Here is a 23651-nt window from a genome sequence, read left to right as displayed (position 1 = left end):
AAAGCTGAACGCGTGAAACTCACCGCAATTCGCACAAGAAGAAGAAGCAGCGGGAGAGGAGCGAGGACAAACGGAGTAACCGAGGGAGGGAAAGGAAGACCTCAAAAAAACTTGTTTTAATAAAAGTCACAAGTTGTCATGCGTACTTGGCATGACAGAAGGGAAGTGCCCCAATAACAGCGTTACTCTGTTGCTATTCGCGTCCCTCACTGTCCACCGCACGGCTGCTGTTTGTGTATTAAAGCGTAACTAAACAGTAAAGTCAACTTCAGAGGCGCGACTTTGTTCGGATGGCTCCGTCCGAACCGTTCATGGATCCTTATGGGAGTCTTTCTTAGACTAATGAGTCAGCACGTTATATCGGCGGCAATAAAAGAAATGTAAAATGTACTGCTAAAACGGATAAGAGCACGACATGGCAGACAGGCGGACGTTCAACGTTGTGATTTTGGGTTTGGGTTTTCTGTTCATTTTTACCGCCTTCACAACCTGCGGGAACGTTGAAGTAAGTTAAACTTTATTAGCAAGTTTTTAACTCATCCGAAGAAGTGATTTTTATATTGTAGGTTAGATTTGTTTGTTCCGTTGACTCTGAAAGCTCTTTTTCCGACTGCTTACAGAAGAATATTTTATTGTTTTTGGGTGGAACAGACCGTGAAGCTCAGCTCTGTAAAACTCTGTTAAATCTCGAGGATAATCTCATAATGTTCTTTGACACTTTTGTATCTGTTACGGGAAATTATTTCGGCCAAACAAAAAAAATATACAGCGTCATGTTTATGATAATTAATTAATGTTGTATAGTCGTCGCATTTCTATTCTACTGTATTTTTTGAAAGTTTGTTTCCCAAATAATTATCAAATAAAAATTGATTTGTATTTGACCGCACAGTTTGGCATTAAAGAAAATCTTACTGTGAAAAGCCACAGATTTCCAGTGGGCAGTAGGAAGCAGGTCAGGCGCATCTCGTGTTTCTAATTTGAGGACACAATTAGAACTCATTTTTCCTAATCTAACCCTGTGCTTCATCCACCACCCCACCCCACCCCATCTCACCCCACCCCATCTCATTTTCAGCAAACTGTGGTGAAGAGCCTGGGCAATGGCACTTTCAGTGGCAGTGGGTATCACAGGTAGGTCATGCACATTCATAATTCAGGAAAAATCTCGCTGTCCATCTTAAAAGAAGCAAATACGTTCTAGAGCGAAGCAAGAATAATAACCCCTTTTGCTTTCTTTTACAGTCTTGGAATCATTTATGGGGTCTTTTCTTTCTCCAATTTACTTGCACCAACAGCTGTTGCAGTAATTGGACCAAAATTTACCATGTTTTTGAGTGGCATACTCTACAGGTAAACACTGTTATGGTGATTAAATACAGGATGTCTCTGAGGCTGAGACGTGTTGCTTGATATTGTTCTCTGTGCTTTCTGTCCAGTGGGTACATCGCCGTGTTTATCCTCCCTTCGACATGGGCCTTTTACTTAACCTCCGTGCTGATTGGCATAGGAGCAGCCAGTGAGTTCCTCTCCCATTAACTTCACTGTAACATCACGTATCAGAAATTCCCCAAATGACAGAGACGATTCCGCTCATTTGAGACAACTTTGTTTTGGTTCTTCAGCTCTGTTTGTTGTCAGGTACTCTCTCGTACATTATGGTGAAGACCTGGAACATATATATATATATATATATATATAGATATATATATATATATGAGATTGTACATGGGATAGTACTCACATAAATTTAGCCTGTTCTGTGTGATTTCCTTTTGTTATTAATGTAAGAACTAATGTAATATTTTTTCACTTCTGTTCACTGAACCTTCCCTAAAACTGTTTGGAGGCCCCCTGTGGAGGCCTGCCTCCCACTGTGAAAACCTCTGCTTTATGACAAAAAAGAAAATCTTCATATTTCAGAAGATGAAACAGGGAAATGTTTGGAATTTTTATTCGGAAAATGACAGAAACAGTTAGTCTATTATGAAAATAATTAATAATGAGTTCCAATGAGTTGACTAAATGATTAATCTACTAATTGTTTCTGTTTGTTTTTTTTGTTAAAAAGGGCAGGTTTCCATTGTTAGTTTGGCTCCTACTTAATAACATCTCTTTTACAAAAACTGTGCAAATAAACATTTGAGCAGGTTACAGTGTGTTAACTATAGTCCAAGATACTGAGGCACATAAATACTTGGACTTGGTTCCTGTTGGTTTTTGCAGCCTGTACATGCTCAGTTTGTGTCTTCAGATCCAAATAGTGTTTAATCATGCATACAGGGATTATCATGACTGGGATGTGTTGATGCATAAAAACAGTATATCCCAAATTAGACCTTAAATGGGTTTGGAGCCGTTGCCGTAAATAGTGTGGAGCACTTTGAGCCTTCTGAAGGATGTTGGTGAAAACACAGAGAAATCAGCCATCCGCTCAGCATTTACTGGAAAAACGAAGAAAAATGATTTTGGGGCTGTTTTTAATGTAGCCGCAAATCATTGCAGTGTAATGAATTTTTATCGTGTCCCAGGGCTACTGTGTGGTTAGATGCATTACTTACCAACACGGAAAAGATAATTTTTCACTTCATGCCGGCAATTAATTGACTGGTTAATTCCCTCCCCCCCCTCCCCCTTTCAAATTACTTCTCACTTTTCCACAGTGCTCTGGACAGCTCAAGGGCACTTTCTTGTGGAGAACTCGGAGGCTTCCACCATCAACAGGAACACAGGAATGTTCTGGGCTCTCTTACAGTGCAGGTACTGACACACTAATGTTAGCCTCCGCTTCCCCAGTCCGTTCAGTGGCAATAGACACAACATTTTAATACTCAGATTATACTTTCTATAATATTTTTTTGTTTTTGAGAATCTATAAAACCTCCTTATTTACTTTATGCCAAGTTTAAAATAGCCTGCATTGTGTTATTTCTTCTCATCGTTACATTCAGTGCTCAAAGCACAATTCATCACAGTGTTTTTCTTGTTTTTTTTTTTCTCTCTTTTTGTTTGATGCAAGTTGATGTAGGATATAATTACACTGCAGCAGCCAAAATACTGCCCCGTCTGTATTTTTAGCCTGACAGGATATTAATGTGTGCTGTATTTTAAAATTACAAATTATCATCCGTCAAAAAATAAACAGACCTAAACTCAAAGACCAAAGACTCGAATGAAAACAGCACAAAGACAGCATATTTAATGTTTTACTTCTTTAATGACCAGCGTGCTTCAAACCAGGCTGGACCAGTTCAGAACACGGACCCAGAGCACGTCGTGAAACCATTATCGGCTCACACAGTGCATTTACAAATGATTGCATTCAGTATTTATTTACGTTTTACATGGCGTCTCAGCTTTTTTGGGATCAGGGTTGTAAAACAGACTTCTGCAGGTGAGAGTTTTGGCCTTTTCATCTCTTGCATTTGGCTCGCTGTTCTTGCACACTGGCTCAGAGGACTAATTTGTATTTGTTAAAATATGCAAATTGATTTAGTATAATAATTACTTTGGCTTACACCTGCGCCAAAGCTCACAAAAGGGCAATGCTAATCTGACTCCGCAGTGATCCTTGCCACAGTAAACTTATGAATCACTTCCTCACAGCCTGCAGACACACACACACACACACAGAATGCAGTTACTGTTATCTTTTATGAATAACTTGTTATCCTTCACTGAGGTTTTGGGACCGACTAATTGCTCATCTGCATTTTTTAGTTTAGGTGATATGTAATTAAAGACCAAAATAGACTGCAACATTTTAGAGGGCCTCGCTGTTCATCATGAAAGGAAAATAAGCAGTTTTTAAAAAATAAAAAAATAAAAGAAGTATCCTCAGAGGAAGAAATGCAGATTATCGTGTTTAGAGAATCAGCGTTTGATCCGACCAAAACAGTCCACAGTCCTTCTTGTTTTCCAAACTTGATTCCAGATAGCTTTGTGTTGCCAGCGTTAACCACTTATTTAAAGTTCAAAACTTTAAACTGTGAAAGCCCCAGAGTCCTCCATCAGAGATTTGACTCACATAAAAAAAACTTCCTGTACACAACAAACTGCATGGAGAGTGTGTTAAATCTTATGTTAAATACAGTTAAATCTTATGATAAGACCTTATTGCTATGACTATGACAAACATTTGAGGAAGGACTTATGTGGTCCCTGATTGGTCAAGAGGTGACTTGATCAAAACTGTTCAGTCCAATGAGAACTGCTGGCTTGGCTCATCACTGTGCAGTAGTGTTTCCCTGCCTGTGCCTTCCTGTTCGGCTGATAGACTTTACACAGATTTTTAAATCACGTTTGTCGGGTCAAAGAAAGTTTTCGAACTATAAAAGTACCAAAATTATGACTGAAACAGGTACTGAATTTACCTCAAGGTCAGCTTAACGAATTTGAAAAGGCTTTAATGAGAAAAAAAATTAATGAGAAAAATATATTTCTTTGAATTTTTCGTGCTGCATTGAAATGATATACTAAAGTCTTTTTGTGTTTAAGTCATTTATTCCCCCGATTAACCCATTTTGTCTTATTTACAGCATGCTGTTTGGCAATCTCTACATTTACTTTGACTGGAATGGAAGAACAGAGATATCGGGTAGGGCTAAACTGGATTAAGTAACGACGTGACTATAATAGCAAAATCTAGTGTGATGATGAAAGCAAAATTTCAAGAGGATAATGTGAGTGATTGGACATTCTGAGTATGCTCTTGCTTAATGTAGTTAATATATCTTGTGTATTTTACTTAAGCAGTTTATTTTAATCTTCCCCTCTCAGACGGCAGCAGAAAAAAGATTTTTCTGTCCCTGTTGGTCACTTCCATAGTCGGTACACTCAGCTTCCTGGTGCTGAGAAAGAGCCATCATGAAGAGGAGATGCTCTCTGAAGAGGAAGGGCAGTCACTGCTCTCAACTCGCATGATGTAAATGAATATCCTTATTATGTGTTTTTCACAAAAAACACGCAGAACGTATGAAAATGCCTGCTGAAAATGGGAACAATTTCACTATTTAGTCATCACTTTCATAACGATGTTTTAAGCTACATATATACATACATTAGAGTGAACACGACAAAAAATGTTAATTTCCCTTTCATCCAGTTGACTGTGTTAAGCTATAGCCAAAGCATCAAATAAAAAAGATTACATTTTCAAACAACCCACCTTTGCGAAATGTACCGCTGCAGTTCTGCAGGCGTTTTAAACCACTCTTGTCCTTCCTAAAAATGACACCAATCATTTTTTGCCAGATCACTACAATTTTGACAGCGAGGCCTCATCATTGCACTTCATTCAAGCGGGGTGCAATCAGACACATTTGGGGGCAGCTGGAACAGAGATGTTCTCTTTGGGAGTGATAGCAGTTAAAGACCCCAAACCCTCCAGGCGGGGCCCTCAATTTTATTTCAGGCATATTTCAATTTTTATGACTTGAATCATGAGATGAAAAAAAAAAAGAAAAGAAAAATATGGCTTGTGTCAAGTACCACTAAAAGCCGTGGGAAAAATACATGGCCAAAAAAATCCCATATGCAAGGATATGTGTTAGACATTTGAACAGAAACAGTGATGAGACTGAAATTTGTAGATGATGGAGAAATCTTGTTAGTATGCTAACTTTGGACAAAACTTGTTTCCTTTTGTGTGGCAGCAGATTGTGTTTACAAACTGTTTTGGTGCCTCAGAGATGCAGGTATTTGATCGTTGCTCATTGGCTCAGTTTGAGTGTACAACAGCGTACCATGGAATCCTACGGGGAGCCATCATTTACTGTGAAAGACTTACTCTTCACAGTGTGTTGGGATTTTCAGGAATCTAGCTAAATGCTTTTTGAATGTAAGTTACTTGTCCCTTTGAAGGAAGTTTTATCATTGTTTGTGTTTTCAGTTTATTTTTGTTGATTAACTTCTAACATTTTTCTGTTTTCTGTTGTTTAGGTATAAGCACAGAGCACACACTGCCATGCAAGACGCCAAGTCAGAATTCAGTAAGTTTTATCAGTGCTTTTAGAGTGGATATCACCTGTTTTGTTTCATACTTGGGATCATGCATATGGATACATAATTAACCATGTGTAGTAACAAGACTAATGATTGGACCGTGATTGTCTGTGTGCAAATTTCATGGCAATCAGTATTGTTTAGATTCTGTATTTTAATCTGGATAGGAGTAGTGGACCAAGCGACAGACTGACATCGCCATCCGCTGAGCCATCCGGCTGGCATGGCTAGAAATGTGCATACAGTAGAAGTGGTACTGAGCTTTTTCCTTGGAGTGTACATTTGTATCATCTAAGATACACACTTTCCTCAGCCGATACCTAAAGGACAGAAAAGGCACTAAAGATTCAAGAGAAATGTGTTATTTTCCTTTTCTTTCTCAGTTGTTCGGCCTACTGAAGGTAACCTCTGGTTGTCCACACTTCACTGCTCTTAGTCTGAAACTAGCAGGTAGTCACAGTTTTGTTTTTGTGAAAATTGCTTTCATCAAAAACTCTCCTAGCATTACAACGCACTGCTAGACTTTTCTTTAGATCATATCTCTTGTTTGTCAACAGGAAACTCTGCTGCACTTGCTCCTGCCTTCAGTGCAGCCCGGAGTTGTTTGGATGATCAGATTACTCTTTGTCTTTGGTGTTATCTTGTGTGCATGTAAACTTTTGTACACCGGCCTTAAAGGTATCAGGTTTATCGAAAATGCACACTGATTTATGTCAAGAAAAGGCGTCTGGGCATACATAAGCAAATCTGGAGGGAGTTCTTTTAAAATCTGAATTGCTCTTGGGTGGTTTTTCACCTGCATTTAAATGTAGCTTATTGAGACAGAACATTTTTCATCTTTATTCTGCATTTAACTTTAGTTGTCGGAGGGTAATGGGACCTTTGCATTTTTATCTGAACTCAAGTTAGATAAGTGGTAGGAATATAATATGCATTTATTAGCAATTTAAATCAGTGTATTGTGTGTCCTCCTGTTCAGAAACCATCCTGCAACTTCTGAAGGCTAAAACTATACTGCTCCTCGGTCCCTGCATGGCATACAGCGGTAAGTTGAATGGGGAATTCTTTAATATAATAAATGTCTTAGCCTCCAGTGAAGGCTTGCAGCTACAGATTGAACTCCTTGTTCTCCAGGCCTGGAGCTATCTTTCTACAGTGGAGTGTATGGGACGTGTATCGGAGCAACTACGCAGTTTGGAGAGGCAGCTAAAGGCTTGATTGGGATCTCTGGGATCGTGGTAGGAATTGGAGAAATTGTGGGTAAGTTTGTGTTCCTCTATCAGAGCATGCTCAGGTGATTTAAAGTCACTGGATGTAATTCAGTTCATAAATACAGTTTGTCTCATCAGGTGGAGGCTTGTTTGGATTGTTGTTTAAGAACAATCGCTTCAGACGGACCTCTGTGGTGTTTCTGGGAATGGTGGTCCATTTTGTGGCTTTCTACCTGATCTTCCTCAACATCCCAGATGATGCCCCTGTTGTCTTTCATACTACCACCCTAAAGAAGCCATATTTAACCCCAAGGTAGTTCATTTCTCTATCAATCTAACAATAAGTACGAGCGAGACACGGGGAAGACCAGTCACGATTCCGTTTTGTTTTAATGAGAACTATATGCTTTCTCTCTCAGTGTATCCATTGCCCTGCTGTGCAGCTTCTTGCTTGGACTTGGGGACAGTTGCTTCAACACACAGCTCTATAGCATATTAGGCCGTGTTTATGCTGAACAAAGCACACCTGCTTTTGCCATCTTCAAATTCATCCAGGTAATCCCAAGTTGCCAATTCTCAGACATTGTTAGCAGAGCTGAGTAAAGCTGGGTTAAAATGTTGTCTTGTCAAGTAGGAAATAAATTCACCTGGAGCCCCATTAAAAAGGAAAAGAACAAGCTACACATTTGCCACTTAATCTCCCCATTTTCTTTGCAGCAAAATTGAGTCTCTAAGAAGAAATAAACCTAAGAAATTGTGTTACTTTTCAACTGAAATTAAATTGCATTGATACAGCATATATCTGCTGTGTAATTCAGTCATCCTGTTTGAGAAGATATCAGCACCCAAAAGGGTAAATGTGTTTATTTTTTTTCTTAATAAAAAAAAATTAATATTATTATTGTAATAATCATAAAAATAATAATATAAGTATTAACAATTAATAAAAAAATAATAATTATTATTATTATTCTACTTACACAAAATGAATTGCACAAATTTGTTGCTTGCAGATTTAATCAGTAGTATTATAGCATTATAGCATCAGCTAGTATTATACTGCTAGCCAGCTAGCTAGTATTAGCTAATGCTCACACTAAAACTCTGAGTTGGTTGAATACTCCCCTTCCAGTTGACTTTTTAATAAAGTTGGAACTATCTAATACAAGTGCATTGTTCATTAGTTTCTGGTTAATGACATTTCCTCGGCTGTTATCCTGCTTATAGCACGGTTTCCGCGGAAGGAAAAGACGTTCATTAATTACTGATTAGGGACACCTCTTTGGCCATTTACACATTCATTAACTTCTCCAAAGCAAACAGCAGGACTGAAGCAGTTAGCTATGGGAAGTCGTAAGCTAGTTAGTTACGACGTACTAACGTTTGCAGCTTCCGACCTGCTGTTCTTAGTCACGCTTGGTGGGTAGGAATACAGTAAAACGTACCACTGGGATCTGTAGTGTGACAATGGAACGGTGAACTGCTTTATCAAAAGCAAATGTAAAACCAATGATTCTTTGTCAGTCTGTTTTTGCAGCTGTGGCCTTCTTCTACAGTGGTTACCTCCTGCTGATGTGGCAGCTCCTGCTGATGGTGGCCCTGGGCTTCACTGGAACACTCTGCTTCTTCGTGGTGGAGAGGATGGAGAACATCTCTGTAGATTTGCAGGAATACTAGGAAGATGACGTTTCAGGATCAGCATTGATTTATTTGTGAGACAGAGACCTAATGGGAGGAAGTGAAACCATCAGAAAAATAATCCTGTGTCTTTTATTTCATGAAGGGTTATTTTAAAATCTCTTTTTTAGTATAATGCACTGAAGATCATACAGATTTGGATAATAGTCATATTCAAAATTGTTGATACAACCGAGCTGCCTTAAGAAAACTTTTAATTGGTACTGCATGGTTACCAATCAGCTTAGACTGTACCATACACACCTTTTCTTCTGATTAATGGACACTACTCAGCATCATTGTTTACGGCTGCACTGTAAGTCTTTATTGTAGACTAAAAATTAAAAATAGCCACTTGCCTTATCTGATACTCACCTGCATTGCTTCCAGTTCAGGTCTTGTAATTTGTAAGTTGAAAATATTTGAAGTATCTAAAACTGTTGCTTTGTAACTTTTAAAGTTGTTCATAGTTTGTCAGAATGATTGACATGAGAAAATAATGCAATATTGTTCCTGTCATGCTTCAGAAAAATGTTAACCAATTAATGCCTGACAATCAGTGTTCTTAACGCTCTGTTTTGTAAATTTTGCAATGTTTTTCCACAGATTTGTGGATGTTTTGTGATGAATAAAGTTCTATGCATTTTGCATTTTTAGCAATAACTGGAGAGCAATAAATATACATTTTGTAATATCCAGTGACCACATTGTTCACATAGTGTAAATGTAAAACACAGTCAATGCCACTGAAAACTGCTGCCATAAAAGGTTTGGCTTAAAGGTAACAAAGAGGAACATTTACTGAGTTCATGCTTATTAAGTTTCTCAAGGCCAGACAGGGGAAGCAGGTTTACTGAATTAATCTGGATAACTTTACTGAGAAACACCTGGAACTGTTCTTTTTTCCACTCTGTGTTTCAGGTTTAAGTGGATTTACTCACCACAAGGCAGCCAATGCACACCCAGTAGTCACTTTATTGTATTACAAAACAAGATAAATCTCCTGGATTTAATCCTGATTTGCCAGATTTGAAAATCCATGAGGCCATTAATCAAAAGAGGAGCAGGGGTAGATGGTCTAGGTGGAAGAGAGAGGGCTATAGGCCCAGAGGTCCCACATTACTTCACTGGTAATTGAGTATTGATTACATTATAATGAGAGTAAGCAGTTTTGTGTGATCTTAAGTCAATTGTGCCAGATACTTGACAATAACAAAGCACTGATGGGCTAAGTGAAGTATACAGCATTTACTCACAAAATTAAATTCTGGCAGGGTTCATATTATTGGTTTAGAGAGAGATAACCTTGTAAGGAAAGTAACTGGGTTTGGATAAGTCTATTAACTGAACACTGGCATGGCTAATGTAGCAGCTATTTGTTATTCCACAATGTTTCTCAGAAGAAAATAGTAAAATGTAAGAAATAAATATATAGGAACATATTTTAGTTGCAGCACTATTACAGCAGTTGGGAGAAGTACATGAGATGTTCATCATTTAGTATACATTAAGAGCAAATATTTATCACCTTTACAGGCACTTGAAGAAAACAGCGACTTCAAATTAAATCACTTTTTACAAATGGTTTCCATTTGCAGCAAATTGCTCGAGTTGGTTTTAGCCATTTTCTCAAACGTGAGACTGTTTTCTTCGTACTGCCATTCTCACTCATCCTTTCAAAATCGGGAACATGGCAAACTTAATTCAATTTGATTTCAGTTCCTTGAGCTGCGGTGTTTACTAAAATATTCCCACACAACTCTTCACCCTCTTCAACAAGCATTCTGCCTTGTGCAGCCTTGATTTCCCTGAGCAGTACTTTAGCAGACTGTGAATTTGGCTGAAAAGCAGATCAAATGTGTACATCAGTGCTAATCTACTTCATTTTGTCACATCCTCACATACTTCATGGTTCTAATTAGAGAGTTTGATGGAAATGGACCTACGGGATACACGACTGGGGCTTGTCAAAGGTCTGTTATCTGAAATGAAGCGCTGCTGTCTTTGTAGTCAGGTGTTGTGTTTTTGACGCCTGACAAGAGCTGAACTGTCAGAGCATTTAACCACTGCGACTGTTTCTGTTTGAAAGTCTGTCTGTGCCCAGGGGATTAATTCATTTCATTTATTAATTTTCATCTGTGACCTCCTTGATTACTTCAAACTGTCAGTTTAACCAGAAACCCGTGTTTATTATCACATTTCTGTACCTGTAGCTCACTTGGTTATTAAATTTGACGACTTGCCTCATTTCCATGAATTATGGAAATCACACATCTGAGGATATTTGTGGGAATAAGGTTTAGAACACAATTAAATAAGCTAATTTGAAACGAAAAACATATCCTATCAAATTAGATGACAAACAAACCTCCTTAAATTACATGCAGGATGAAATTAGCGCAACACATTTTGATCTGCTCTTTTGTTTGTTCTTTTTTCCTGCTGGTAGCTTTCCACACAATGGATGTTGTTGCAATCACCAGCAGCACAATTAAACTAATCATTCAGCAGTTTGTGTTCATTTCTCATGGATCAAAGGTTTGTGTGATCAGTAGCTGTCCAAAAATTTAAGACAATTAGCCTTGCATTAGTTAAAAACCCTAGACTGATTTCCCTCCACAGCAGCAAAAAACAAGTAAAATTTGTCTCCACAAAATTATCTATATTTTTTATTATGGATCTGCAGTCATGACCACCAGAAGCTGACAGAGAAACTGAGCTCTAGGGATCGGACATAATGCCAGTGTCGGACAGGGATGAACAGGACTTCTCCAGGCTGTAACACACATTCAAGATACGGAGCCTTGGCAAACTCTGGGAACTGCTCTGTGTCTGGATTCTCCACCTCCACCTGCATGGAAGGAATCAGAAACTGGAAATGCTGCATACATTTGCAGGCTCAACATGTACTATCTCTATGGACTGTCAATCCCACCTGACTGGTATTGTGAAGGAGTTGGGATTGATGAGGGTACAGCTTGTCTGAGTCCTCCGGGGAATACAGGCGAATGTATTTGCTTCCCACCACCTGACGGGTTGAGATCCCATGTGGTAAACAAACTGCGATCACGTGACAGATCTTGGACACTATCTGGATTCATAAAGGAGACTTGTTATCGTCACCTGAGCCAGGAAGTTCTGCTGTGGGTCTTGGTGAAGAGGAGACACCGTACCTCCGGGGCCAAACCACGCATTTACAGTAATATCGTCTTCGTCTCCTTCGCCAAGGCAGCAATAATCAGGGAGGCGGATGTCTTCCTTCAGCTCGGGTATCTAAGGCAACATCAATCAAACAAAATCACACCAAGAGGGCATTTAAGAACCATTCAACTTACTCCCAGGAAGTAACAAAACAAATCTCTTTTTCCTCTGGATTTGTTTTATGGTATTTAAATTATTTTTAGCCACACTAAAAAACACAAGGCTAAAGGCACAGCATCACTGGTCTGCTGTCCACTAGAGCAAATAAACAAATATTGAATGAGTGATGACTCCTCGTTTGGCCTCATTCTGATTTGTCAAACAGTCCAAAGTACCTAAATTTTAGCTTGACAAGGTGCCCTTTGTGTAAAGTTCAGTCCAGACATTGGACTGACTTATATGGTGAAATCTCGACTAAAAAGTCAATACTTTTCAAAGCAATGAGGTTTGTGGACAAAGCTGTTTGAAAATTCTATTCTTCACAATACATCAAATATAAAGCGTTTAAAAAGCCGTCAACTGAAAAACTTAATTATTACTGTAATGAACACACAGTCTGAAAGGTATATGCAGTACCATACCTGATCAAAAAGCTGGTGCTGAGCGAGGTAACCCAAACACTTTACCCCGTCCTGATTTTGATCCGCAGAGCAAACCAAAATTACAACATCACGTTAGAAATCTCATCGAGGTCTTTCATCTTTCTTTGATTGTTTGACTGTGATGAGGATGCACTTACCTTATTTAAAATGTACTGATCAATAAATTCATTGACTGTAAGCAGCGTTTGTGACCACTCCTCGTCGGTGTACCTGGATCCCACCTCCACAGGAACAGTCCGACAACCAGCAACAGATCTTAAATATTCTATGCTTTTGCGGGAGAGGAAAGAAAAGGAATGAATTAAACACTACTGTGCCAACACACCATAGTTCAGGATTCTACTACTGCACAAAAATATATTATGTGTGTACTTCTGGATGTCCTCCTCCACCATCATAGCAGAGAGTGAGAAGCCAGCAGCCGTATGTCAGATGTCAGAGTGAATAGTCAGCTGTCAGCAGTCAGCAGTGAGAGGGAGGACAGTGAAGGATATTCTTAAATGGAGAAGCAGTTTTATCAGGCTCTGGTCTCTGATAAACTCTAGAGTCGAGGTATGAGGGGTGTTGTGACAAGCAAACCAACTTCTTAGAGCAATTAAGATTAAAACTTACACTAATAAATAAATATGCATGGCTGTAAATTGCATGTTACATCCTGCAGGTTTTTCTGTCGTCTCAGCCAGTTAAGTGCACTCAGCTGTGTAAATCAGTCTGATTACATGGCTGAAGTGAACATAAGCAGGGTGTTTCAACATGATGGAGAACTACTGCTGTATAAGCTGATATTAATAGCTGAACACTATGCTTACAGAGAGAAGTGATTTTCTACTTTAAAATTTTACTTTAGGAGACTCTGATTTAATCATCATTTAATCATTTTCTGGCAGAGCTTTGGTAGAGAGCTTGACTGAATGAGTTTAACACACCAATAATAGATTAGTTATAATAAGGATATTGTCATCTGGACAAAAATATGCAAAATGATCCTGATGGATGATAAAGAACAAGACACAATACAAAAACAAACCTCCAGGGGTGTTCATTTAGAGCGGGCCAATGGTCAATGATCCCTTCTAAAATCACTGGTTTGAGGGGGAGCAGGTAGTTGGCGTTGAAGCTCTCCAGAGAGGGACACTTGATCCTGGGAACTGCCAACTCCTCTTTGATCACAGGGATGTGTGGGCACTCGATCTTTATTCTCTGTTAATGCAGCCAAAATAGCAATTGTCTGTCAAGTCTTTAATTCACTTCTAACACTGAGCTGCAATGTGAAAAATAACAAGACAAACTATTTATCTGTGATCTTATCTGTCGACAGTAGAGCTGAGATGCGTAGTCGATTAGTCAGTAAGTCCGTTTTCAGTTTCAGTTCTATCAATTCTCAAAAAACTTTCCAAAGGTTTTTTTTATGAAGGGTCCTTGTAAATCATTCTTTGCCACCAACTTTGAATCATCACGAATCTAAAATCTTTCCACACATATTTGCACCACTTAAAATCACTCTGCTAAAACTATGGGAAAACCACCTTTCTATGCTGTTCACATTGGATACAAGGTTCTCATAGTGGCCACCTCAATTACACCAGCAGTACTGATATTACTTCATGATAATGGCTTCATCTAACACTGATAATAAATGTGACTAAGGTATTAGTTTAAAGCCCCAGTAAAACAAGGTTATAAAAGCTGCATTTAACTTCAACCTTACTGAAGCATCACATAGAATAATAAAGAAAAATTCCACTGACCTTGAAGTCAGCACGTTCACTATCGTCACTGTCTTTAGTCCGTTCTCTGACTTCACTCTGCAGAATCTGAATGATAACCTGAAGTATGTCATCCATGATGGCTGCACCCATGAGCAAACCCATGTCACAAGTCCTTACAGCCTGGAGGACCTCATCTGGTGACGGGTCTTCACGACACAGAGCAGCCACTTTGAACAGGCATCCATAAGAATAAACACGCCTCCATTCTTTGTCCACGTGGCGCCAAGTTCCAGTGTTGAGTTTCTCCCATGAAAAATCCAAAATGATCTGAGCGTTAAGCATTCGGCTGGTGCTCGTAGCGTCGCCGTACAACTGCTGCCGGGACCGTTTCAGCATTTCCACCACACTCGACTCCACTTTGTCGCTGAACTGCAGTGCAAACCGTTCCTCATTATGAGGCAGAACAGCAGAGATCTTTGACCACAGTGTGGCCATTGATGAGAAGATCTTTATGCTGTGGGACAGACAGTGAAGGTGAGGCAGGACAACACTTGTTCAGACCGAATCCCTAATGATAATGCACTTCTAATTTACATGTGCACCGTTTGAAGATTAATGACCTCAACAATTCACTGTGATTTTCAGAGTCGAATGTTCGTCATTTAATCTTGTTCTGTGCTCAGCTGGTCATCGGTGCTCTGGTGTCACGGTTTGTTGAAACTGTCGCCATTGTTACATACACACTCAGGACGCTTGCCTGTCCTGTCACTGACAGCCTCTTTGCTGCAGTGAAACAGATGTAAGCACATAATTTCCAAATTGGCGACCACAAAACGCAGGTGAGGACATCACGAGCCAGAACTGTGAGCGTGTGACACATGGGCAGTTACGAGACTCCGCCACGTGGTTTATGACACCGCCAAGTCTGCTTCCATGTGACTCCATTCATGTTTGGATGCTCTGTGCAGCTGGGCACGATGCCCAAGTACGAGGCAGCCAACTTTGAGCACCTGACTCATTTTCAGTACAGAAGCACAGCCTCATGATCTTTGAGACAGACTGAACAGAATTTACATAAATGGCAGCATTTAATATGCCACATACCTGAGGTCATTAGCAGTGTGAGTGCAGTTATGACCCTGCGGTACGCTCCAGCAGTACTCATATCAGTCTGATATTCTACAGAGTCTCATCAGCCGAAACATTTGTGCAACCTTTGACTTTATGGGTGTTTTGTAGAAACAACAACACAAGCAGAAAACCCAATTATTCAAGATGTTTGGGGAATTATGGTCCTACTGTGAGATTTTATAACAGAAGTCATTAAAGGAGAGTGGATCTTCACTGAGCCCTAATCCATTTTCAAATTCAGTGCAGGGAGAAAGATAATGATGTTTTTCTTAAAATTCTCATAAACTGGATGTGCGGAAGTGGATCCACTCTACGCTAACACGTTTATCCCTCAATTTCACAAACAAGCAAAGAGATGCACTGAAGGATCATGTCAGCTTCGGTGCTCACAATAAGGAGGAGCATAATAACTAGAATTTAAAAACAAAAATACGTAAAAATATGATTATATATTTGGTTGGATTCTGAATCTTTAAGTAAATGTTATTTTTGGGTATATACACATACAGTTTGATTCTGTGCATAAACGCCAAACAAAATTCTCTTTACTTTCTTTCATCGTAAAATAATTTTGAATATGGCGTTCAGAGGGAAACGCTCTGCTACGAAATGCGAACCGTCTTTGCTGCATTTAACGTGAAACGTAACGACCATATAAAGTAAACAGTCTGGCATTTGGCCACATTTTCATACACCGCTAGCTGAAATATACCTGATATTTTACAACTTACAGCGTTGACGTCTCGCGGACGGCCAATCGCTAACAGTCGCTGAACGGCAACAACTTTACTACCTGTGGCACAACAAAAACATACCGGAAGGAAACTCGGACAACGGAAAAATGGTTCCACGTAACGTTCACGTGTCCAAAAATGGTGAGAAAAATACGTGGGTTTACAGTTATTGCAATTAAAGCAGTTTATATATGTCGACGTATTTTAATAGCATACCTCTCCACACACACACACACACACACTAGACACACCTGTTTTTCAAATGTTGCCAGTATCCCACTGTGCACCCTCCTACACTTTGCTCCTACACTGTCCCATCTGTCCACAACCTCTCAGCCTTGAAGATGCATAAAAAATGTGTTGCTCTCCCTCATTTCAGCTCTTTCTTTTTATAGATGATCAATCAGCTGTAGTAAAGCTCAGTCAATTAAAATAAAGCAGCGCTCCTTTAACAGCACAGCCTCATTTACATACACTGAGGGCGACACATGGAAATAATAATAATAAAAAAAAACCGTCTTAACAGGCGAATAACATCCAATCATTAGACAACAATTCCTTCATTGTGCTAAATTATGGTGCAATTGTCACGCAGACATTTTCCCCCCATTCTTTTCATTGCACCTGCTACTCAGAATGTTTTATGTAAATATAGATTTTCCTAGAAGGCTGATTGGTATGTATCTGCTCATGCATCGCTAAAATAATAATTGGCTTTGTCTTTTTGATGTCACGCAAAGATATTTGAGGTTTTCGTAATCAGTTGCGCAATTTTGCTGAAGCGGGCGGTGGTTGAAGCCTGAACAAATATGATAGGAAACCTTCGGCAGAAAAGTCTCGAATCTATAAACACACAGCACTATTATCAAATGTCAAACACTCTATGAAATTCAAATAATCTCGCTGCAAACCGTGGAGCTGTTCCTATATGTAAAGCAGATGGAAACAAGAGAGAGACAGCATGCCTTTCCAGGAATCACAGGGGATTTTAAAATGTTTCATGCATTTCTGTTCATTCTCACTGTATAAACGGCAGAATTCTGGTGGCTCGGTCTATTGTTCACTCACTTGCATGGAGGTAAGAAATTACCTTAGAGGCCCCTATGCTGATTTTTTTCTCTTTTAAGCTTGTGCTATTTCTTTTGGAATAGAGGGACCAAGAGGAATAAATATCTCCTACATAATGTAGAAACAATAAAGGAAAGATTGGACAGCAGATGAACCTACCAGAGTGCCTGATAAGCTGAAGGTTCAACCTGAAGAGGACGCTAATTGTGTGCAACATCAAAAAAGATCTTTCAGGCCAAAAAACAGCCTGCACTGCAGTTGAAAAAAAAAATCTGTGCATAAACATATTGTAAGACAGAGGGACCTGGTCTCAGCTGGTCAAACAAATTGTGTTTGTTATTGTATGGGATGCTGTGGGACGCAAACTTCACATCATGATGTGAATACTGTGTTTGCGTACCTGCTTTTGTGAGCAGGTGGGGGTGGTCCCAGCAGGACAGGCCAATGTATTATTCAGATGTGTCTGACTCTGTGGTTGTAAGATGGTGTGGGGCTACACTGAAGGTCAGAGGCCTGGCAATGCTATTCTTCCCTGTGCTGTCAGCACTGACTTCATGCACAGGCTGTCCTCCCAGATCTCCATCAGGAGGGGTCACTGACCTTTCCCTGGCTTTACGTGGAATCGGAGGGCAGGCGCTTCCTGTATTCCTGCAGGGCGTCGTTAGCTGGTGTCACTCTGAACATACTCAAAGGTTTATTTCAAAGTGATGTACGTGCTATATCTTCGTTTTCCTAACATAAAGGAGGATGAGAATGAATCCTCAGCTATTTCAAACGCTGATTAGGAGAACCTCACCACTTTTTTTTTTTTAAAGGATTTTATTGAGCAGAGAAACCAAAAAACGGTTATCTAAATGCTTCTCCAGAACCATACTTATTCTACTTATCTTATTTTATTTTGTGTTACCTTATTCTATTTTATTTTATTTTATTCTTCTATTATATGTTACTTGTTACGTTCTATGTATGCACCATTCAGCAAGACAAATTCCTAGTAATGTGAAACCTCTTCACTTACAATGGCAATAAAGTCTTTCTGATTCTGATTCTGTCCATTTTGACCAACTGAAAAAATTTTAGATTTTTGTTTGCTTTTATATTTTAACGAAACAGACATTTTGTGAATTATGCTCACTCCAATTTGTTTTTTTGCCGAGCATTAAAATTGAAGACTCAAATTTCACTCTGTGGTTTGCAAAGGTAAATATTAAGCTGGTACAAGAAGCCAGTTAGCTTAGCTTTATTGTAAGGAGCTTGAAACAGCTAACCTGGCTCTGTCCTCTGTCACAAAATCCTTCTCAATCACCAATTCACACATTTTATCTAATTTGTTAAAAGCTCAGTCGAATATAAACAAAACAATGCTCCTGGGGTCTTGCCACTGTTGTGTCAAGTGACAAGAAGGGCAGCCAGCAGATACTTAAGGAAATAACTGTGGAGAAAGTCAGAGAAACCACTGATATATGTTGTTTTTATGCAGATAAAGTGAGCCAATTAGTGAGCTGGCAGACAAATTGTGCTACCTAGACAGAGCACGGCAACCAGTTCCCAGTCTTTGTGCTAATGCTGAGTCAAGGCAAATATTTTCTGGCCAGACATGATAGTGGCATCAATCCTCTCATCGAACTCTCAGTAAGAGTGCAAATAAGCTTAAATAAGTGACACAAAATTTTGTTCTAGTCCCTAAATTGAGAATTTAAGAAAGCAGTTCAGAAAATAATCCCCACCACGAGTTCTGTTCTTGAGCCTTCAGCTGCATCACATAATCTTCCTCAGCAGACGGACCTGCCTGAGTTGCTAGATTGTGTGATTTGATTGAAAGCTCCTGGGCAGCAAATGAATGGACCTTGTTTTGACATTGTTTTGCCAGCCACTGTTTTCAAAGTCAAGAATGAACCTCCAACTTCATCTTTCAATCCACTGCATATTAATATTCACGATGACCTTGAGGGCCGCGTGCTTGGTTTGCTTTTGAACAAAAGGGAACTCGTGTTTCATAAAAGTTCCCACAGAGTAAACCGTTGAAACTGTACCCCTGTACAAATAGGAGTCCTTCATGACATGTTGTTTGGAATTTTTACTGTGCCTGAGTTTGTGCAGTAAGCAATTAATTTGGTTGGTGTTATCATGATTCCCTTTGAACCTGCTTGGCTCAGCAGTGCTGGAACAAAAACCCACAGCAGGAGCAGCAGCAGCAGCGACAGCAGCTCGGGTTTCGCCAGCAGCCGAACAGTGCAGCAGGGCATCGTAGACCGTGACTGTCGGCAGTGTATTCCCAGAGGTCTGCAAGGGCTGAACCACCGGGACACCACAGGAGGGATGTAATCACCACCATTATGCTCCAGGTGCTGCTGAAATAAAAGATGGAAACAAGCCTCCGGCAGTGTTGCCATGGATTGGAATCCAATTAAACACTGTTTAGCTCGACACAAACTGCCAGTCGTAGCCTGTTGACTCATGAAATTAATGCATTGTCGTCGCACAAAGAAACTGTTGCAACAGAGAGTGCAGCATGACCCGAGGCAGGATCCATTCAAACTGCTGGAGCTTAATTCTTGGGTGATGTAAATTTCATTTGGCAATTGAAGTGGCAGAGACACAATAGAACATTGCATCTGTAATTCCACAATCTGGGCGTTTTTGTCACTGCTCAGCTTTGAAGGTCATCTGTTTGCTTAAGCCTGCACACAAACACACATAATGTCAGTACTTCCAAATGCAGTGTCACGTTTATCCCCAAGGCAATTTATGCATACATAAAAACTAGTGGAGGTTAAGGGTTGCTACATTCCGTGGGACCCTGGTAATGGATATTTGGTAATACCCTGAGGAGGTAACAAATGAGAGGTGTAAAGTTAAATGTCCTGTGAAATCATCAGGAGATCTGAAGCAAGCTGCCTTTCACGGCCTCTGGGAGGTTTCCACAGACAATTATCTTGGGCACACCCAGCCCTCAGTGTGACTGCAGGTCATCGTCGCGGGGTTGCTCACTTACAGATGTTGCTGGTATAAGTCAGAGTCAGGGATGACGGAGCTGTCCCCCGGGTCACTGCGGAGACATGGGCTCGCCAGCTTGGCGTTCCTCCACAGAGCGATGTTAGTGGAGCGCTCTTGCCTGCTTGCCCCAAGCAGGTGCTCAGTTCCAGTGGCTTAATGTGGGACGCCAGAGTGCAGGCAGTCCGTCAAAACCACTTTGGATCAAATTAATGCAACCAGGTGTGCCCCTGCAGTCGGGGCTCAGGTGACACCTGCTACTTCCCTTTAATTAGAGCTCAAACAGCTGTTTCAGGATAGACAGAGAGGGAGAGGGTCTCTAGGTTAGTTTGCTGCCTCACCGCTTGATACAAGTCACATTTGATTATTGCTGCACATTCTGGGTAATGCTGAATCATAAATCAATACCTGGCAGTCGGGAAATATCCGTTCTCGCCCTTTAGTAGCAAATAAAACAGTAATAATGACACTGAATGTGTTTGCTGGCTTGAATAAACCCCCTCATCCCCCATGCATTTATGAGAAGAGTGGGGCACTTCTGGCCAAAGAGACTCTCTTCTGACAAATATGACTCACTTGCTAAGCAAGGTGAAGATAAAAGTGGAGGCAGTCTTCACCTCGTTATTCTCGTACTGTGGAGAATCTTCAGGGGGCTGCAAGCTCTGAGGGTAGTTTAGGTAGCTTTGATCTTTCTTGGATGCAGTAATAACCATAGTGCAGATGAAGAGAGAAGGTATCCATCTTGAAATATGATTTCCCTTTGGTTCTTTAACAAGGCTAGAAAGAGGTGGGTGGTCAGCTCCAGGGGCTCTGCAGGAAATTCTAAGCTCCTGACAACGTGCGAGTGTAGAGCACGTACATGCGACTGTAGGATCTGAACAAAGTGATATTACCCCAAATGTTTGGGAGCCCCCTGCAGCTGGGGATCCTGGGAGTTAGTACTGAAACTGTGTGCCCCCCGTAGTCTGAAACCCTGCAAGTCACAAGGTGGAGAATCTGTATCATAGTCCCACATGAGTAGAAGATTTTATTATTTAATATTTCTGTCTCTGCATGCTGTCTTTACAGAGCACGCCTGACACTGCAGACACAGGTTTGATTAATACTTCTGCATATGTAAATATCCTACAGTACATGTATTTTTTATCATATCACAACAGTGTACGCTCATTCTGGGATTTTCACTTTCTTGTGGATTTAAAAGAAATCTTTAGGAAAAAGACAAAAAGATGTGTATAAAATATACAAACTCTCTGCTCTGAAACAGTTCAAAGACCAGTTTAACATAAGAAGTTCATTTACCAGCAGAGAGCAGTATTGTGGCAGCAAAGTCCCCCCCACCCCACCAAAGCTTAATGATTTAGCATGCAAAGAGGAAACAGAGATAGTCGCCTATCTCATGCTTTCTTTGTTGACAGTGTTTTGACTCCAAAGACTTTTCATCAGGTCCTATTTATGAATGACATCCTCAACATTACAGAGTGAGGCTGTAAAACAGAGATTAAGACTTCAGAATCCTGTCAAGTGGCAGACAATTATTATTAGCTATGTACACTACAGACTGACTCACAAATTTACAAAATTTGCTATACTCTCCTATAGAAACCAGAATGATTTCTTAAGGCAAATAAGGTGTGTCTGACCCAGTTTTAAACAGAAAATGCCAAATGGTGAACCCCTTACTGAAATAATTGGCATTTCTAAGGCTAGATTGAATGCATCCAATCCCCTAAACGAGATATATCTAGAAAATACAGCAGGTTTGTTGCTGCTTGTTTGTTTGAATCACATTTCCTTGTTGAATTTAAAAATAAAAAGAAAGATTTCCTCATTAAAAAAGAGATGTAAAATGTGTTTTTGTACCTTTCACATGTGCAAAAAAGGATTCTTTATCCTGTTCTTTGTATTTCCTTGCACAGGCTCACAAAGGTGACAGAAGACCATAAAGACACCCAGAAATGAAAATGAGCACGCTCAAAAAAACCACATAATGGTGTATACACCCGAGTCAAGAATGCCTTTTGGCAGTTTGTGAACAAATAAAAGCTGTGTGTGTCTGACACCAGCACACACTACCAGCTTCAAACTGGGTCAGCAGTCACCTCTACTTGTGAAAAGAAGCGTATTCTTTATTTGCGCGCCAGTTGAAATGTAATGCACTGGGTGAAAACATCCACAGAGCTGGATGTCAGTTTATGGGAGGGTAAGTGTTAGCCCTTGTTTGCAGTGGAAGGAAGAGGATGGTTAATTTTCGTGGCACCTGTGACCTGCCACTGTTTCTGTCACAAACAAGTGCCTTGGTGAATAAGGAGGGTAAGAGGAAAATGTAGCCTGGCAGAGTCGTTTTTTTTCTTTGTCCCTACAGTTTCCAGCGGATGTATGCAGAATGCTGCCAACATGTCATCACATGGTATTGATCTGGGAAACCTGAAGTGCTGATTGATGACTTCAACTCTGCATTCTGAACAATGAGTCTCCTTTTCATTGCCTCTCAGTTCAGTCCTGCATATGTGAGATAGATGCTCCATTGCATTTGCCAATAACTACTATCATTACAAACCCCCTTCAAAACACACATTTAGATTAGTTTCCTTGCATTGTTTCAAGAATGCTTTGCAGGAGTTAGAGTCAAAACATGAATAAAGCAGAGCAAAGTAATTCGGTCCTTCCACCACCTGCCTCTGCAATGAACAAATACACAGACACGTCCCTGAACATGCCCAAGGGCTCTTATCACATTCAGCTGTCAAATGGGTACTGATACATCATCCAAGTTCAGTGTTCACAATCTGACACTTTGACCTCTCTGAATAAATCTGAGACATGTGTGAATGAGCTGAGTGTGTATTGCTTTCGTTTTTGATTTTACAGGTAAGGATTTCCATAATTGTAAAATATGAGAAATCAGAAAAGTTCACTTTTCTCTTTTGGTATTCATACACGTTTATAGAGTGTGCGTCTTTGAGCGTGTGCATGTTACGCTTTGTATGGCAATTATTCTCTTACTGAGGAACAATTCAACAAGCACAGTGTTTTACCAGTCTTTACTTTACTTATTTTTTTCCCCCAACACAGCAGATTTTTAAAAATTTTCTGTCACATAAAAATCTTTCCTCTCTTTGCTCCTCATCAAACAATTTTTTTCCAAGCCCTGCTACCAACAAAATAAAAAAAAGGAAGACCCCCCCCCCAAATGGCTATATTACTGGTAACCTTGGAAACTGAAGCTTTGTTTGAAATGGCTGTAGCACCATTTTTCAAAATTTCTGATTATTCAGATTTTCTCCACAGCTTTCATGTATTATGTTGTTAAAGTTAATA

The 23651-nt window shown here is 39.9% G+C and overlaps 2 protein-coding genes across 4 annotated transcripts; one reads left to right on the top strand and one right to left on the bottom strand.

Moving 5' to 3' along the window:
- Window positions 1-17: 17 nt before the first annotated feature.
- Window positions 18-9541, top strand: LOC124072576 (UNC93-like protein MFSD11). Its single transcript, XM_046414061.1, has 13 exons — window positions 18-505; window positions 1079-1134; window positions 1246-1353; window positions 1440-1519; window positions 2664-2760; window positions 4539-4597; window positions 4780-4924; window positions 5941-5990; window positions 6983-7048; window positions 7138-7263; window positions 7353-7527; window positions 7634-7769; window positions 8739-9541. Exons 1-13 carry the CDS (start codon window positions 416-418, stop codon window positions 8889-8891), a joined length of 1341 nt encoding a protein of 446 aa, XP_046270017.1. The 5' UTR covers window positions 18-415; the 3' UTR covers window positions 8892-9541.
- A 1996-nt stretch (window positions 9542-11537) lies between these two features.
- kdm8 (lysine (K)-specific demethylase 8) lies at window positions 11538-16388 on the bottom strand. Of its 3 annotated transcripts, none has more exons than XM_046414063.1 (8): window positions 16266-16388; window positions 14443-14917; window positions 13722-13894; window positions 12832-12964; window positions 12674-12724; window positions 12015-12164; window positions 11827-11919; window positions 11538-11742 (listed from the first exon to the last, which is right to left on the bottom strand). In XM_046414063.1, the coding sequence occupies exons 2-8, from the start codon at window positions 14896-14898 to the stop codon at window positions 11578-11580; spliced, it is 1221 nt and encodes a 406-aa protein (XP_046270019.1). In that variant the 5' UTR covers window positions 14899-14917; window positions 16266-16388; the 3' UTR covers window positions 11538-11577. The 3 variants fall into 3 exon arrangements, with proteins under 3 accessions (XP_046270019.1, XP_046270020.1, XP_046270018.1); XM_046414064.1 differs by having other exon boundaries at window positions 11827-11982; window positions 12065-12164; window positions 16247-16352; XM_046414062.1 differs by having other exon boundaries at window positions 16247-16350.
- Between the last annotated feature and the right edge of the window lie 7263 nt (window positions 16389-23651).

The sequence above is a fragment of the Scatophagus argus genome, chromosome 16 (genome assembly GCF_020382885.2).
Source record: "Scatophagus argus isolate fScaArg1 chromosome 16, fScaArg1.pri, whole genome shotgun sequence".
Classification (NCBI taxonomy): Eukaryota; Metazoa; Chordata; class Actinopteri; family Scatophagidae; genus Scatophagus; species Scatophagus argus.
Note: the sequence above shows the minus strand (reverse complement) of the source record. Positions and strands in the feature narration are given on the sequence as shown.

Bases quoted from the DNA above. Each gene is read 5' to 3' on its own strand.
- LOC124072576 (XM_046414061.1), top strand. From the start codon at position 416: ATGGCAGACAGGCGGACGTTCAACGTTGTGATTTTGGGTTTGGGTTTT. The intron at 7,264-7,352 runs GTAAGTTTGTGT...TTGTCTCATCAG, and splicing joins AGGAATTGGAGAAATTGTGG to GTGGAGGCTTGTTTGGATTG. The intron at 7,528-7,633 runs GTAGTTCATTTC...TTTCTCTCTCAG, and splicing joins AAGCCATATTTAACCCCAAG to TGTATCCATTGCCCTGCTGT.
- kdm8 (XM_046414063.1), bottom strand. From the start codon at position 14,898: ATGGCCACACTGTGGTCAAAGATCTCTGCTGTTCTGCCTCATAATGAG. The intron at 11,920-12,014 runs GTGACGATAACA...TCAACCCGTCAG, and splicing joins AGCAGAACTTCCTGGCTCAG to GTGGTGGGAAGCAAATACAT. The intron at 11,743-11,826 runs GTGGGATTGACA...CCTTCCATGCAG, and splicing joins TCCTTCACAATACCAGTCAG to GTGGAGGTGGAGAATCCAGA.